Source organism: Ovis aries, chromosome 6 (genome assembly GCF_016772045.2).
Source record: "Ovis aries strain OAR_USU_Benz2616 breed Rambouillet chromosome 6, ARS-UI_Ramb_v3.0, whole genome shotgun sequence".
NCBI classification, from domain to species: Eukaryota; Metazoa; Chordata; class Mammalia; order Artiodactyla; family Bovidae; genus Ovis; species Ovis aries.
In genome coordinates, this window is record NC_056059.1 from 19,885,216 (window position 1) to 19,902,202 (window position 16,987).

Consider the following 16,987-nt stretch of genomic DNA (forward strand, 5'->3'; position numbering starts at 1 on the left):
GCACTTGGAGAAGCACACAGAGGCAGGCCCCTGGGAAGATCTCAAGTAGTAGAGAGGTGGAAGTTCTTTGCATCTTATGCAAAAAACTCACTTCCTGTGTCAACAAGCCACCTGCTGGTACTCCCCAGTGGATCTTTCTGTTCCACCACAGCCACCAACTCCCCTTCCAGAAGATTGATGTCATATTCTTGTGTAGCATTGCACTTGCGCTTAGCTTGGTAGAGTTCCTCTGTGCTGTATGTGGATAGAAGTTTGGAGCGGTGAGTATCCGTCTGGCGTGGCACTTCTGGCTGGAAAGTTAGGAGAGATTTTCGTTTAGACAGATGTATAATGAAATCCTCACAAATAAATACTGGTAAGTATTTATTCTCTGGAGGTTTTTTTAAATATGGAAGCCATACATTAATTTGGGATTATTTCAATGTTGAGGCATAGATCAGGCTATTATTGTGAAAGTATTTAGCTGACTTATGCAGTGAAAAATTCTCTAGTTAGCACATGAGGGCAATGTTGTCGAGAGGAAAGAAAATTTAGTTGAGAATAAAAAGGCAGAGGTTCTAATCCTTCTTGGTTGTTGAACATTTTTAAATTTTTTGCAATATTGTAAGCACTTATGTATTAAGCACTTGATAAATAATATTTAATTAATTAAATGAATATGTGCATGTATTTTTCTGGGAAATAATATTAGTAAATTAGGCAGGAGTCAAGAGGCTTGGCCCCTGTCCCAGCTCTACTACTAAGTGACATTGGGAAAGCCACTTCATCTCTGCAGAATAGGATTCCTTATCTAGAAAAATGTAAGGTTTAAACTGTAATGATTTTGCTCTACAAAATTCTGTTCATTCACCTACCAGCTATTTATACAGTGCCTACCTGCGTCAAGCACATTTAGGCACTTGTTCTGTATACATCTTGTACAAAACAGATAAAAACCTATGACCTTATGGAGTTCACAGAGCAGAGGGTAGAAATAAATGAGAAATTTCATGTGTAATAAGTAGGTAATTAAAAGATATTAGAATGAAATAAGTTATATGAAAAATAACATACTATGAACAAGGAAAACAAGTGATAGTCGTCATTGTTACTGAATGCTACCAAACTCACCAGAGTCTGCACAGGCTTCTTCTTTTCAAAACTAAGTTTCCTCTCAATAAAGGTAGCATTGTTATCCTTTACAAAATTCAGGTTTTGAACCTCTTCTAGTACTCGATTCTGAATTTCAGAGATGCTTGAAGCCAACTGTAGTACCTAAAGGTAGAAATGATACATTTTTCTTGGGACAGTTTAGGGAGACTCTAGTCACTATAGAAGAAGTCCAGTTGCACTGGTTTCACCATATTAAAAGGCCATGTTGAAAGATCCAGTGGGAGTGGGGTGGAAGGAGTGGGGTATCTATGCAACCCCAGCTATTCCAATCTCCAACTGCTTGAGTCTCTATCATCATCCAACCACCAACCTTAGACAGTGGCCTGAGAAAATCTTTGTGACACTTCAGCCCCAGTTGTTATGTGACTGAGACATTGAGAGTGATTACCTGATCCCAGTGAACCCCAGAACTATGAGAGACCATAGTAATAAGTGACCATTGGTTGTTTCACACCACCGTGTTTGGTGGAAACTGTTATGCAGATATCGACAACTGGAACTGTTCTGAAGCAGTTGAATCCCAAGATTCTTTCTCCATCTCAGTGAATCTTGGTGACTTCCATACTTTAGCAGAAGATGGAAGTTTCTTCTCTGCAAATGATAAAATGGAGAGTCTCTAGACTTGGACACTAGGCACAAATGACAGTGGGGACCCAAGTTAGAAAGAGGGTAATTAAGTGAGTGGATATAGACTGGATCCAGAGACCCTGCCAGCCAGGCTTCACAGTCAACCATTACCCTTTAGACAGAAAACTTAAAAGGACATCTCTGAAGATTCTGAACAACCCAAGAGGAAAGACCTGCTGAGGGCTATCACCAGGAGTTCTCAAATGAAATTGCAATCAGATTGCTCCACACACTAGTGGACACTCAGAAATCTCTCCTAAAGATATTAATACATTTGCTAACATATAAAATCACTCTGGCACTATTTATAATAGAAAAAGATTATAAATAACCCAAATATCTATCAATAGGGACAGATTAATATACACAAGAATACATGCTGTGTGATTTCATTTATATAAAATACAAACTGGGCCAAACAGTCTATGGTAATATAAGTCAGAAGAGTGGTTACCTTTGGAGCACTGTAATCTGGAAATTATAGTTCCCTAACAGGGAACCACAAAAGGCTTATATCTAGATCTGGGTGGTGGTAACTCAGATGCATATATGTGCAAATATTCATTGAGATATACACTTCAGATAGATGCATTTTACTGCATATAATCTTATAAGCTACACTTCAATTTTAGAAGTTTAAAAATGGGGGAGGAATTAAAAAATTAAAATAGGGGATGGATCAGAGAAATGCAAATCAAAACCGCAATGAGTTATCACTTCATATCCACTAGGACAGTCATAATAAAAAGACAGATTGAGGAAATTGGAACCTTCAATCATTACTATTGAGAATGTAGAATAGTGCAACCACTTCAGAAAACAGACTGGCAGTTCTTCAAAAGGTTAACATAGAGTTAGCTTATGATCCAGAAATTCCACTCTTAGATATGCACCCAAGAGAAATGGAAACATATCTATTAAGAACTTGAATGTTCATAGCAGCATTATTCATGATAGCCAAAAAAGTAGAAATAACCCAATTGTTCACCAACTGATGAATGGATAAATAAAATGTGATATACCCATAGAATGTAATATTTGGCAATAAAAAGAATTAAGTTGTAAAACACATTGCAACATGGACAAAACTTGAAAACATTATACTAAGTGAAAGAAGCCAGTCACAAAGAACCACATGTTGTAAATTTCTCTTTATACCAAATGTCCAGAATAAGCATATCTGTGGAGACAGAAAGGAGATTTGTGGTTGTCTGGGACGGGGGAGGCTAGGGAAAAAGTGGAGTCATTGCTAATGGCACAGTTTCTTTTGGGAGTGATGACCATTTTCTAAAATTGTGGTGATGGCTGCACAATTCTTGTGAATCTACAAAAATCATTGAATTGTTATATTTTAAACAGGTGGAGTGTATAGTATGTGAATTATATCTCAATAAAGTTGTTACCAAAAAATATTGTACAACTATGCAGTAGACCAGAGAAGGCAATGGCACCCCACTCCAGTACTCATGCCTGGAAAATCCCAATCTGCAAGTAGCTGTTATAGTCCCATGGATGGAGGAGCCTGGTAGGCTGCAGTCCATGGGGTTGCTAAGGGTCGGACACGACTGAGCTACTTCACTTTCACTTTTCACTTTCATGCATTGGAGAAGGAAATGGCAACCCACTCCAGTGTTCTTGCCTGGAGAATCCCAGGGACGGGGGAGCCTGGTGGGCTGCCGTCTATGGGGTTGCACAGAGTCGAACACAACTGAAGTGACTTAGCAGTAGCAGTAGCAGCATGTAGTAGACATATAAAGATGTAAAAGAAATGATGAGGCTATGTACTGACATGGATGTTAAACACAAGCGGCAGAAGGGTACTATAGTTTGGGTGAGAAATAAAATATATATTTGCATTTATTATACTTTTAATGGCACAATGAAAATAAACTAGTGTCAATGGGGGTAAGAGCAGGAGATGAGGTGGCTTGGAGTCAGAATGGGTGTGAGGCTGCTTATACATTTTTATATAGGTTTTTCTCTTGAGCCAAGTAAATGTAGCACCTATTTATCCAACTTAATTCAGAAGATAAGTTAAAAGTTGATTATACAACATATTTTTCTCCAAATGTCCATTAAATATCTAACCAGCTGAAAGATAAGTAATATACTTGAAAGGACAGGTAACAAAGCTAATTTTTTTCAAGTTGAAATTAGGCTGTAAATATGTTTCTTCTTCTTCAGAAAATTATTATAAAATTATACCCTAATGGAAAGTTAAGATATATAGGTATAGGTATATATTTTATGTATTAAAATATCTACATTTTATATATGCATGCATGCTCAGCCGCTTCAGTCCTGTCCGAGGCTTTGTGATCCCATGGACTGTAACCCGCCAGGCTCCTCTGACCATGGGATTTTCCCAACAAGAATACGGGCGTGGATTGATCTCCATTTCCTCGTCCAGGAGATCTTCCTGACCCAGGGGTGGAACCCACATCTGCACTGCAGGCGGCTTCTTTACTGCTGAGCCACCAAGAAGCCCTGTTTTAGATATATGCTCATATATATGCACATATTTCTCACACAGACACACATCAGGCTTCTATTCCTCAGAGGAAAACAAAAGCAAAACAAAGACTTTGACGGCTATCCTATTTCTGTCACTACACTGAGATGGCCTTATTTTTGGATCCATGTCTTAGTCATGGTTAACATTTAGAAACTGTTGAATAGGAAGATAATACAAAATATAAATTGATAAGCTTCAAGATCGCATCAGGCAGATGGAGCTACATTGGTTCTGCCAACAAAGGGAGCCAAGCTGAAGGATGTTCGGTGTTTGAAAAGGAATCTCCAAAAAGAACTCCGTGTGAGTAAGTCACAGTAAACCCAAACCAGGAAGCTTGCTTTCAGCTTCCTGTGGGGAAGAGGGATAAGGAGCAGAACACTCTCTGACTGGCTTCAGTTAAAACGGACGCCACACACATGCACACTACACTCGAGCACGCTCTGAGTAGGCTGCTTTGCACGGCGTGGTTTCTGACAGATCCTGGAGCTGTGCTTACCGGCACCGTGGCGGTGTGAACCCGCTGGGCCACGGTCATCAGGTCCCTGAGCAGGGTGACGAAACTGCACAGACAGTTGAGGAGGATCTTCCGCGCGGCCAGATTGAACACCTGGAGCTCTTCCACCAGCTGGGCATTGAGGGCCTCATATTCCCTTTTGGCCAAGTCTGACTCATCCGCCGCCGCCCGCTGCAAGTAGCTGTTATAGTCCAGCAGTTTGTCATAGCGTTTCTGGATTAGCTTCTGAGGCCCTGGGAACAGGGACAGCAGGGCTGACAGGGGCGTCAGGACGAGCTTCTGCAAATGAGCTGCCTGCCAAAAGAGCAGAACCACGCCATCACGGAGAGGAACACCAGATACCAAGCCCGGGGCTGTAATCAATAGCTTACTTCCTCCTTGCTGGAGCACAAAGGAAGGCAGGAAAGTACCTAGCCAAGTTTGAAGAGCAAGGGATCATGTTGTGTTTCTTTTTAACTTTTTTTTTTTTTTTGTCTAGCTAAACCTGTTCAAGGACCTAAAATAGCAACTCTAGACTCTAAGGTTGGAACTGAAGAGTGAACAGGAAGAAGAATACACAAGTTGAAGCCTGCACACCCAAACTATGCTCCCGCCTTCCCTCCACAACCATTGGCTTTGTCAGTGGGGTCATCTCCCTCCACACTTTCCCCTTCCCCTTCTTTCTAATCTCAGAGCCAAGTGGAGCTCCTCCCAAATATAGCATTGCAGGTAATCTCCACCTTGGACTACCAAACCTGTACTATTAATAATGCACATATCATTCGCTTCCTTTGCTAGCAATAAAAGGAGGACAGTTGGTCTTAGGAGAGGCTGTGTCCTGTTCTTCCCACACCTACACCCCCACCCCTTCCCTGTCTACCTTGCTGGTTAATTTTGGTAGTGCAACATGGAAAAAAGCAAGAGAGTTCCAGAAAAACATCTATTTCTGCTTTATTGACTATGCCAAAGCCTTTGACTGTGTGGATCACAATAAACTGTGGAAAATTCTGAGAGAGAACGGAATACCAGACCACCTGACCTGCCTCCTGAGAAACCTGTATGCAGGTCAGGAAGCAGCAGTTAGAACTGGACATGGAACAACAGACTGGTTCCAAATAGGAAAAGGACTACATCAAGGCTGTATATTGTCACCCTGCTTATTTAACTTCTATGCAGAGTACATCATGAGAAACGCTGGACTGGAAGAAACACAAGCTGGAATCAAGATTGCCGGGAGAAATAACAATAACCTCAGACATGCAGATGACACCACCCTTATGGCAGAAAGTGAAGAGGAACTAAAAAGCCTCTTGATGAAAGTGAAAGTGGAGAGTGAAAAAGTTGTCTTAAAGCTCAACACTCAGAAAATGAAGATCATGGCATCTGGTCCCATCACTTTATGGGAAATAGATGGGGAAACAGTGGAAACAGTGTCAGACTTTATTTTGGGGGGCTCCAAAATCACTGCAGATGGTGACTGCAGCCATGAAATTAAAAGACACTTACTCCTTGGAAGAAAAGTTATGACCAACCTAGATAGCATATTCAAAAGCAGAGATATTACTTTGCCGACTAAAGTCCGTCTAGTCAAGGCTATGGTTTTTCCTGTGGTCATGTATGGATGTGAGAGTTGGACTGTGAAGAAGGCTGAGTGTCGAAGAATTGATGCTTTTGAACTGTGGTGTTGGAGAAGACTCTTGAGAGTCCCTTGGACTGCAAGGAGATCCAACCAGTCCATTCTGAAGGAGATCAGCCCTGGGATTTCTTTGGAAGGAATGATGCTAAACTGAAACTCCAGTACTTTGGCCACCTCATGTGAAGAGTTGACCTATTGGAAAAGACTCTGATGCTGGGAGGGATTGGGGTCAGGAGGAGAAGGGGACAACAGAGAATGAGATGGCTGGATGGCATCACTAACTCGATGGACGTGAATCTGAGTGAACTCCGGGAGTTGGTGATGGACAGGGAGGCCTTGCGTGCTGTGATTCATGGGGTAGCAAAGAGTCGGACACGACTGAGCGACTGAACTAATACAGAGAGTACCCCCTTATTACAGGTATTTTGTTTCTGTTACAGAAATGGCTAGATAGTTATTGCTTCCTCTTTAAATACCTTGCAGGATTAAGCTGATGCTGATCCTGTGTCCTAAATTGTTATATTTGTGGGTCTGAGGCATTGAAAATGAACACTGAATCCCTGTCTAGCTCCATGCCAGCACCTGAGCAGTCTAGATTTAATTTCTTTTGTTTCCTCTTGCCTCCCCTCTGTTCTAAGTCTCCTATGTTTGCTAACTACCCAACATTTCCCTTTATTATATATGCTTGGGTATCATGATTAGGCTATAGCAATTTGGAAAAAGATTTCTCTTTTGCACCCTGAAAGATGTTCTAGGGAATCAGCATCTGAGCAGCAGTTTGTATTAAATAACTTATGTGATCCCTGGTAGGGCTTCCCAGGTAGTGCTAGTGGTAAGAACCTGCCTGCCAGTGCAGGAGACTTGGGTTAGATCCCTGGGTTGGGAAGATACCCTGGAGAAGGACATGGCAACCCACTCCAGTATTCTTGCCTGGAGAATCCCATGGACAGAGAGCCTGGAAGGCTATAGTCCATAGGATTACAAAGAGTCAGACATGACTGAACGACTTAGCACGCACTCATGACCTCTGGTAACTTTGTCTGAATTCATGGGAACTGGAGAAGAGGAGGGAAACCAATCTCATATTGGCACCAGCAATAGCCAGCACAGATTAAATTTGATATCTAGCTTATAAAACAATCAATATATACCTGCAGATTATTTAATGAGTCTGTCAACTAAGCAAAGAATATGTTTACTGTTCTGGGATGAATTACTGTGTTTGTGACATAGCTGGATGAATAATCTAATTACAATGTTCAGTCACCCAGCCATGTGTGACTCTTTGTGACCCCATGGACTATAGCCTACCAGGCCCCTCTGTCCATGGAATTTTCCAGAGAAGAATACTGGAGTGGTTGCCATTTCCTACTCCACTAATTGCAATTTTAGTATATAGTTATATATGTTCTGTGACCCACAGACATGAACCAGTTCATCTGTACATAGGAATTACTATTGGAACAAATAAGAATCAGATTTTATTCTAATATTTTGTGCTATACAAAAGCTGTAGATAGATATTCTCATGGTTAGATTAAAAACAATTGCTCTGCCTTTAGATAGATGTGAGTGCTTAATATTTGATTTTTTTAAAAAGAGTTTAATATACTTTATTCATACAAAGGTACTTTTATATTGAGCTTTCTAATTTAGCCTAATTTATCATCCCTGTGGTTTTATGCAAGGTAGGGAAGGACACCTTATCTCTTCATTCTGTCAGGTTCTGGAGCATGCTTGATGATGGGGAAGCTATATACTACGGTCTTAAAGGGTGTTCAATAAATATTTATCACCTTAATAAGCTGGAATTAAACCAGAGAGCAAACCCATGAGGACGTTTCTAAAATGTGCTCACTGTAATTAAGTCCAGAAAACATATAAAGAACTAGGCACATTTTTTCCATTTAACGTGTTATAAAAACCCTCTCCTTTCTCCTTGCCTCTCCCACCCCCTTCCTCTCTCCCATCCATTTAATCTACCATGTTAGTTTCAGATGTAATCATGACTTTCCATTACCCAGTGCCAGGAAAGCTAGATGTCTCTGGGTGTTTTTCTGTTGGAGTGGGTGTTGTATCACTTCCCAGGATTTGAAAATACGAGATGGCAGACATTTACTGGGGTTCAGAGCCTGGTAGGAAAGCTAAATATCCTTCAATCCAAGGGCCACTCAATCAAGATTCATCTGACCCCAAATGCCGATAATACCAATACAAAAAAAAAATGTCATTTTCAAGGATCTTCGGGATGATGGAGGAGTTTATTACATCTTTTATATAATACTTGAAATATTATTATGAAATAATAATACCTATCTAGCCCAAGATACTAAATTAAAATAAATATTACTCAGACTAGTTTGTTGCCCAAATACTTTCTTGCCTCAAGCATGTTTTTAATGATTCCCAATTTTTGCTTTATAATTCTGTATATTTTATATAATTCTTAGGAAACAAGTATTTTACCACAGAACAGAAGACCTACGACTCTTAAACAAAAGCCCCTTCTGATTAGAAAGGTCTTACTTGGCTTCTCTGTTAGCTCAGCTGGTAAAGAATCCTCCTACAATGCAGGAGATGCCTGGTTGATTCCTAGTCAGGAAGATCTCCTGGAGAAGGAATAGGCTACCCAGTCCAGTATTCTTGGGCTTCCCTGGTGACTCCGATGGTAAAGAATTTGCCTGCAACATGGGAGACCTGGGTTCGATCCCTGGGTTGGGAAGATCCCCTGGAGAAGAGAACAGCTACCCACTCCAGTATTCGGGTCTGGAGAATTCCATGGACAGAGAAGCCTGGCAGGTTACAGTCCATGGGGTCGTAAAGAGTTGGATACAGCCGAGCGACTATTACTCTCTTACATTCCAGTGTATAGTATGTTAATAAAAGTCATCCTCACAGAATATCTTCACTCCTTCTGTAAAAACTCTAGGCATTTCCAGAGATTCCTCTAAGAAAATCACAGCTTTCTAACTTAATAAATCCCTAATATACCATTTGCAGACTTAAACTAAATGTTGATTTTAAAAGCTGCACAGACACTGGATATCCTACAAACACAGTCTGGAGGCCTCTTAAATTTTGGTTATAATAAAAGCCTCACAAATCCACTTCAAAATATTTAATGATTAAAAAAACCTCCTGTTTAAATCTACTAATTTTGACATTAGTGTTTGCTTTATTGCACGTTTTATTTTTAGTTCCAAAGAAGTAAATGAAAAGCAGCTTTTCTTCTCACCCTACTATTTCCATTTGCATTCACCTGTGAATATAAACAACTTACAAAGTCTTCAGAGGGATTTGGGGCATTACTTGGAGACTCTGAATAGCTGCTCTCCTCCTCATCTTTGTTGTGTGAAATCTCCTGGAGCTCCATCATGCTCTGCAGAGCTAAAGGCATAGCATCCTGGAAGCCAAGAACAAAGTTACCAAAAGTGCTAAGTTCTGAAGTGAGTACAAGGAAGTGCATCCCAAATGTGCACTTCATCAATATAACTGTTACCACCAAGAGAAAAAGACAAAGGGAAGGAAAAATTCTGTAAACCCTTTGCACAGTCAGGTTACTTGTTATGACCTATATCCTTACTTTTCCCTTTGTCAGTTTCTCATATTGCTCCGTTGGTATGACACCTTTTTTTATTAAGTAGAGTCCATCTTCAGTTCCCTCGTTGGCTATTTTTAATCATTCAATTCTTACAGATCTCGTATTTTAAAAATCACTCCTCTTTGATTTATGTCATCAGTTTTCCTTGATGAATTTAATCTTCTCTTTAAAGAGAAGATGATCACACTTTTGTTGAATCAGTTAGTGGAAATATAAGACTTTTCTGTAGATGTTCCCAGGAGGCACTGACTCCTTGAAAAGTGTATCAGGCACAGGGTTTCCACTGCCCTCTGGATGTTATAACTATGGTTTGATTTTCCTTTCATAGAAGTCAGGGCTTTAGGAAGAGATTAGCAAATCTGACTGCAAAATCAGGTTTTGCACCAGTTAATTAAAAAAAAAAGAATATGGCTTGTTGGTTATGTAACATAGAACCTTGTCTCCAAATCACTGTGCCTGTCAGCTTAATCTTCTGTTGGTATGATCGTCTATTAAAGCATGCAAACATCTTCCAAAACATATCCAAGAGAAAAACTAGAAAATAGGAAGGGACCATTTGTTAACTAGGACTTCCTAAGTGGCTCAGTGGTAAAGAATCCACCTGCCAGGGCAATAGATATGAGTTTGATCCCTGGGTGGGAAAGATCCCCTGGAGAAGGATCAGAACTGTAAAGGGGGTGTTACAAACTACCAGTTATAAAATAAATAGAGGTATTTGGTTTGTCTTAAAATTGCGTGATCATATCTCCATTTTGGGGTTGACTGGGAGGTAGCCTACAGCTTAATTTGAGATGCACATGTGGGTTTTTGTGGTTTTTATGATCATGGCACCTGGTCCCATCAATTCATGGCAAATAGATGGGGAAACAATGGAAACAGTGAGACTTTCTTTTCTTGAGCTCCAAAATCACTGAAGATGGTGACTGCAGCCATGAAATTAAAAGACATTTGCTCATTGAAAGAAAAGCTTTGACCAACCTAGACAGCATATTAAAAAGCAGGGACATTACTTTGCCAACGAAGGTCCATCTAGTCAAAGCTGTGGTTTTTCCAGTAGTCACAAATGGATGTGAGAACTGGACCATAAAGAAAGCTGAGTGCCAAAGAATTGATGCTTTTGAACTGTGGTTTTGGAGAAGACTCTTGAGAGTCCCTTGGACAGCAAGGAGATCAAACCAGTCAATCCTAAAGGAAATCAACCCTGAATATTCATTAGAAGGACTGATGCTAAAGCTCTAATACTTTGGCTGCCTAATGAGAAGAACTGACTCATTAGAAAAGACCCTGATGCTGGGAATGATTGAAGGCAGGAGGAGAAGGGGATGACAGAGGATGAGATGGTTGGATGCCATCACCAGCTTGATGGATGTAGGTTTGGGCAGGTTCCAGGAGTTGACAATTAACAAGGAGGCCTGGTGTGTTGCAGTCCATGGGGTTGCAGAGTCCAGACACAATTGAGAGACTGAGCTGAACTGAGCTTATGGCCTTTAGATTATGCACTTTTTACTTTTTAATTTCTCTAGTTTTATTTTTTCCCCTCTTGGTTTTCTTTTTTCTCTCAGTCCTAATCTTAAATTTGCAAATATGTGTTTTAGGGCCAGGAAAGACATATGTTGGTATAATCAAACAAATAACATTTCTACCTTGTCTGCCATTTAGCATATTATAAAGAAACTATGCTAATGGTCCAGCCCCATGTGGCAAGCATGTGAACCATGCTTGCCCCACTGTATGATGACTTAGATTAGGGGAAGGATGGAAGAGGAAGGGGACAGAGAGCAAAACCCAAGTCTTTGTATTTGCTTCCTTCACCAGCACCTGGGAGCCTCCCAAATTTGGTACAATAGGTGTCATCATATAAATGAATGAACAGTCACATCTACTCCTTATTAAAACCAGAGACATCAGGACCTTCTTGTAGAGAAACATTGAAAAACAGTGGTGTCTCACCCACCTGTATGTGTTGGAGACAGAATGAAATGTTCTTCACACAGTGCCTCACAGTCTTTTCTAAAGATCGAAATAGCTTTTCTTCTCTGTTAAATGTATTGTCTCTCACCTAAAATATAGATGAAATTATTTATTTTTATAATTCAAAGGAATCTGTTTTTTTCTTTTTTAAGAAAACCACAAACCATATTGGCCCAGCATGTTACAAGAAAACTCCTTGTTTAGAAGAAAACTTTTCATACGATGCTGACTGACTGTCTTAACACAGTCCTTTCTTTATCCAGCACACGATACAACTGATGTTCAATTAGTGCAGCAAAGCTGTGTGGTGCTTTTCACATTGCTTCACTAGTCACAATAGCTGTGGGATGCAAAACTTCCCTCTCGAGTGGCATATAATGGCATGTATTATATGTGTTCTTCTAAATTACACTGCATTTTTAGGTCTATAAAATAATCAATAAAATGAAAAATTAAAATAAAAATTTGAGCTATTGAGTAGAATTTATCATTTTGCTGATATGATTTATCCCAATTTATTTCCCAGTGGTTACTCAGAAAATATTCTTAGGGTCTTGGCTAAAGAAATATGATAATTCATTATCAACTCAAATTTTAAGATGATGAATAATCTTAATGAAAACAGTTCTGGTAGGAAAACTCTGCAGAGTTAAGATTGTGGTCACATGTGTTCGGTTTTTTGTTGTCATTGGTATCTTACATGTATACCTGTTAGCATTCAGAAAAATATGCTTTTTATGTGCTTCTGGCGGTTTCTAAGAAGACATTATTCTGTTAATGATGAGAAATATTTCTTGACATTCAAAATTATACAGAAAAGGATCAGAACCAGCTTTGTATCAGCAAAATCTGTGTGAACACACACCTGTTTTATGGAATATGGTATGTATAATCAGTTTGGTACTGGCTAATAACTGAAGTTATTCTCAGTTCTTACATCCATTAGTTTACATGGTTGACCTTAGAACTGAATGCATAGAAAATGGTGACATTTTATTTTAATATTTTTAAGTCCTTTAAAATTGTTTATCTGCAAAGCTTTTCATCAAATAGGCAGCCTCATTCTTTGTAATCCGCACAAAATTCATCACCCTCTGCCCTAGGAGCTCTATGCTCTGAGCCAGTTTGAAGCATAATGCTTGGACAGATTTCTTTGAAATGTAGTTTTCAAGGACCAACTACTTTACTCTGTGTGTCCTGGCTGGCACCCAGATGATGCTAAAATAAGAGTTTCAAGGATCATGACATGAAAAATATTGCCCGGTTCCACTTCCTATTTCCAAGCCTTCTCATGCTGTGCTATTTTGCTGGAATATGCTGCTGTCCCTTTTCTTCTCTGCAAATTCCTGTTTATTTTTTTTAAGGACTTGCTCAGCTATCACCCCTGCTACAACTCCGTCCTCTGATTCCTGTTCTTTCCACTCCCGAAAATTAATTGTGCCATCCTATGTGCCCTCACTAGTTAATGATTTAGGCAATTCTCTCCATTGGTGGATTGCAAGCATTGGAAAGGAAGTATTTTTTCTTAATAATAATAACCAGTAACATTTACTAAACACTAACTACGTTTTCAGACAGTAAAGAGCCTGCCTGCAGTGTGGGAGACCTGGGTTCAATCCTTGGGTTGGGAAGATCCCTTGGAGAAGGAAATGGCAACCCATTCTGGTATTCTTGCATGGAGACTCCATGGACTGAGGAGCCTGGTGGGCTATGGTCCCTAGGGTTAGAAAGTGACTGAGTGACTGACACTTTCACTTCACTTTCAAATATGTTTTAGACACGTAAGCTAAAACCTGTCTCTGTTTTCTCATTTAAGTCTTACACAACCCTATGAAGTAGATACTATGATAACCCTCATTTTAGAGATAAAGAAAAAGAAGTTCCAGAGGTGTGGCAGGCATTTTGAACATTCCCCATGTTGACCTTCTACCAATAGAGCCTGCACTTTTAGTTTAAGATGGACACACAGCTGCCCTGGTAGAGACAGCCCTTCCCAGACTCCCTTGCAGCTGGTTCTGCCCCGGTAACTGGGTTACATGGCAAATTTGGGCAAATAGGATGTGAGTGGAAGTGATACATTTCATTTCTGAATCTTGGCTTACAACATTGTCCTTGGGACTTTGACTGAAGACATGGCAGTGACCCAGCTTTAATGAGGCAGATAAAGACAATATGTTTAGGGAACAACACAGCATAAAACTGGGAACTGGGATCCTGGAGGATCTTGTGCAGCACAGCCCATCTGGACGATTATAAGAGAGAGAAATAAATGACTCTCTGACTTAAGATGCTATGTTTTGGAATCTCTCTGTGACCTAATATAAGAAGTTAAAGAAACTTACCCATGTTAACAGGACTAGGATTCCAACCCAAACTGTCTGAATTTAGAACTTTTTGCGTTTGCAATCTCTAACAGTGTTGGGTACAAAGGAGTTCAATATATGTGTGATGAATGGAATAGAATCTTCCTCTTGGGTAACAGTTTTATACCCTAACTCCACCAAATATTTCATTTGAGCTGCTGACAAGTGCAAAATTGACTGATTTGAGATTTATCTTTTCTACAGTCCAGCATATGCAGCTGATTTTCTGATTAACAGTGAAATGCTTCATTGCTGACAGGACATCCTCTCAAAGATTAATGGGAAAAAATCTAATTAATATCCCTTCAGGCTACTTTAACTACAATTCACTTTCAGTTTGCAATTGGAAAATATCAGAAGTTGATGGCAAATGCATTAAAGACTGGAACAGCTTCTACAAGAGCCTGCCCAGGATTAAGGCCTGGATATTGTTTCTCAATAGTATTGTCTTGGGTCAGAAGCAACATCCTAAAGAGTAGGAAAGAATTGTTTACATTACATTTACACATGCTCATGGAGGCTACAGTCTCTTCTTCAAAAGAATTCCCAGTTCAATTCTGTTACTATTGTCTTTAGTTGAAACATCTAGATTTTCCTTTTCCCGATCGATGACCATACACCATAAATGTCCCAGGCTTCCCATGTTATAGTTCCACACTGAAGAGAGGGAGGCCTGGAATCATCTCCTCTATGCAATGGGAGAAAAGCAAGAAGTAAGTGCAGGATGGTATAAGCCACATGTTGTAAGAATATCCATATTGGGTATGGTAGGGAATGGACAGTGCAGCCACAGGAGGAAAAGAGAATGAAGCTTGGAGGTTTATTATACTCACAGGTTCTAGAGAAGTGGTCACTGTATGTCGTGCAGGATCACAGTGGAATCAGTGAGATTGGGTCATTTGGCAGGAAGGAGCAAGGGAAAAGTCAAGCCTAGAGTCTTTATTGGAGTTTCTGTGAGAAACCACAGAGAAAGAGCTGGGGGCAGAGTAAAATGTTTAGGACTAGCCAGTTTAAATAATTCCAGCAGGCTTTGGGCTATAGGAGTGGTTCTGGTTGCCTGGTACCTGGCCTTGGAATGATCTAGGGCAGAGAAATATTGGCATCACCTGTGAGATTTAGATAAGGAGGTGGTTGTGGCTCTAGACCCAGGATTGGTTGGTCTGCAAATGAAAGAAGCAATTCCAGCTGAGTTCTTTGCACTATGTAAGAGTGGGTTAGCCCTATCAGTGGCATTTTCTTTGGCCTGCAAGCTTTTTTAAGATGGCAAAACATCATAAAACACAGGAAGTATGAGATATGATTAGTACATTATGCATAAAGAAGTTTTATCCTCAAGGGAGTAAGAATTCTGCAGGTTAAAAGGCATTAACAGTATTTTATATACAAAATAAGATAGTGATGATGATAGCCAATATATTGAATGCTTACACATTATGTTAAGTACTTTTAAAAATATGTATCATTTCATTGTGTTAGGTAGTTAGAATAGGAAAAAGGAGTCCAAAATGGCAGCGGCTAAAAGACAAGGAGAGGAAACCCTGCAAAAATGGAACAAAAGAAAATCTGAGGACAGGCGTGAGAACCTCTGGTGAAACAAACAGGCCTCTTTCTCGGCCAGCCCAGTTTGCATAGGGCAGGCTCAAGGGGTGGAGTAGACAAACATAAAAAGAGGAAGACAACATGGATAGACGCCTCTCCTTTGGGGTCAGCCTGCCCTCATGCCTTGAGGGTGTACTATCCTTTGTTAGCCAAATAAAACTCTGAGCTGTAACTGAGCTGTAGCACTGGTCCACCATTTCAAATCTTTGCTGCGGCAAGACAGAAAGAAGGACATTACACACTCCCCCAACAATTGAATCCTCACAACCACTTCCTGTATTAGGTCCTACTATAATCCCCTACTATAATTTATGGATGGTTACATTGAATTTATGCACCTAAAGACAAATATTTATTAAGCGGTATAAGTGAGGTTCAAATCCAGGTCTGAATGACTTCAGAAACTTTGCTCTTAATTTCTGTGCTGACTCCTGCCAATACTAACATTGCCAAGGCTGAGATACACTGAGTAAGTGTCAGGCATTCAGAAGAGAAGAGGCCACTTCTAGTTTAGTGGTCTGAAAGCTGCAAAGACTTAATGAAAAGAAAAAAGACCACAGCAGCCAAACAGTGAGGTAGATAAGAAGAGTCAGAGCTGAACCAGTTGCCTCTAGTTCAAAGTAAAAACTTTTTTTAGGATGCTAACATAATGAGAATGCAATGAGGCACAGGAAAAGGGGGGTCGGGAAGTACTATCTAGTATCTTAAGAACTGTTCTGCCTACTTTTGGTTAGAGGCCCACTGTATTACCACTTCTGGGCCTTGACCTTTCTATCTTGTGATTTTCAATTTCCAGATCGATTAGCTGAAAAGTATCTGGAGTCTTTATAAAAATACAAACTTTGAGGTTGCAGGTTTGAACCAAGTGGAACCCAGGAATTTATATTTTGGTAAGTTCCTCAGGTCATGCACATTAAAGCTTGAGAGGCTTTGCTAATCCATTAATTGTTTATTAGGGATTGAGATAAAAGTGTTCAGGATGACACCAAAGAGTTACCCAGGGATATAACATCACCTGAGGGTAGGGGAA

The 16,987-nt window shown here is 40.0% G+C and overlaps 1 protein-coding gene across 1 annotated transcript in view; it reads right to left on the bottom strand.

Moving 5' to 3' along the window:
* Positions 1–16,987, bottom strand: part of ARHGEF38 (Rho guanine nucleotide exchange factor 38) — a 149,241-nt gene that overhangs the window by 12,938 nt on the left and 119,316 nt on the right. Inside the window, exons 8-12 of the mRNA XM_004009653.6 lie at positions 11,979–12,083; positions 9,704–9,826; positions 4,791–5,102; positions 1,111–1,254; positions 92–290 (exon numbers count right to left, since the gene is read on the bottom strand). Of these exons, the coding sequence (XP_004009702.2) occupies positions 92–290; positions 1,111–1,254; positions 4,791–5,102; positions 9,704–9,826; positions 11,979–12,083 (883 nt within the window). The remainder of the gene's footprint in view (positions 1–91; positions 291–1,110; positions 1,255–4,790; positions 5,103–9,703; positions 9,827–11,978; positions 12,084–16,987) is intronic.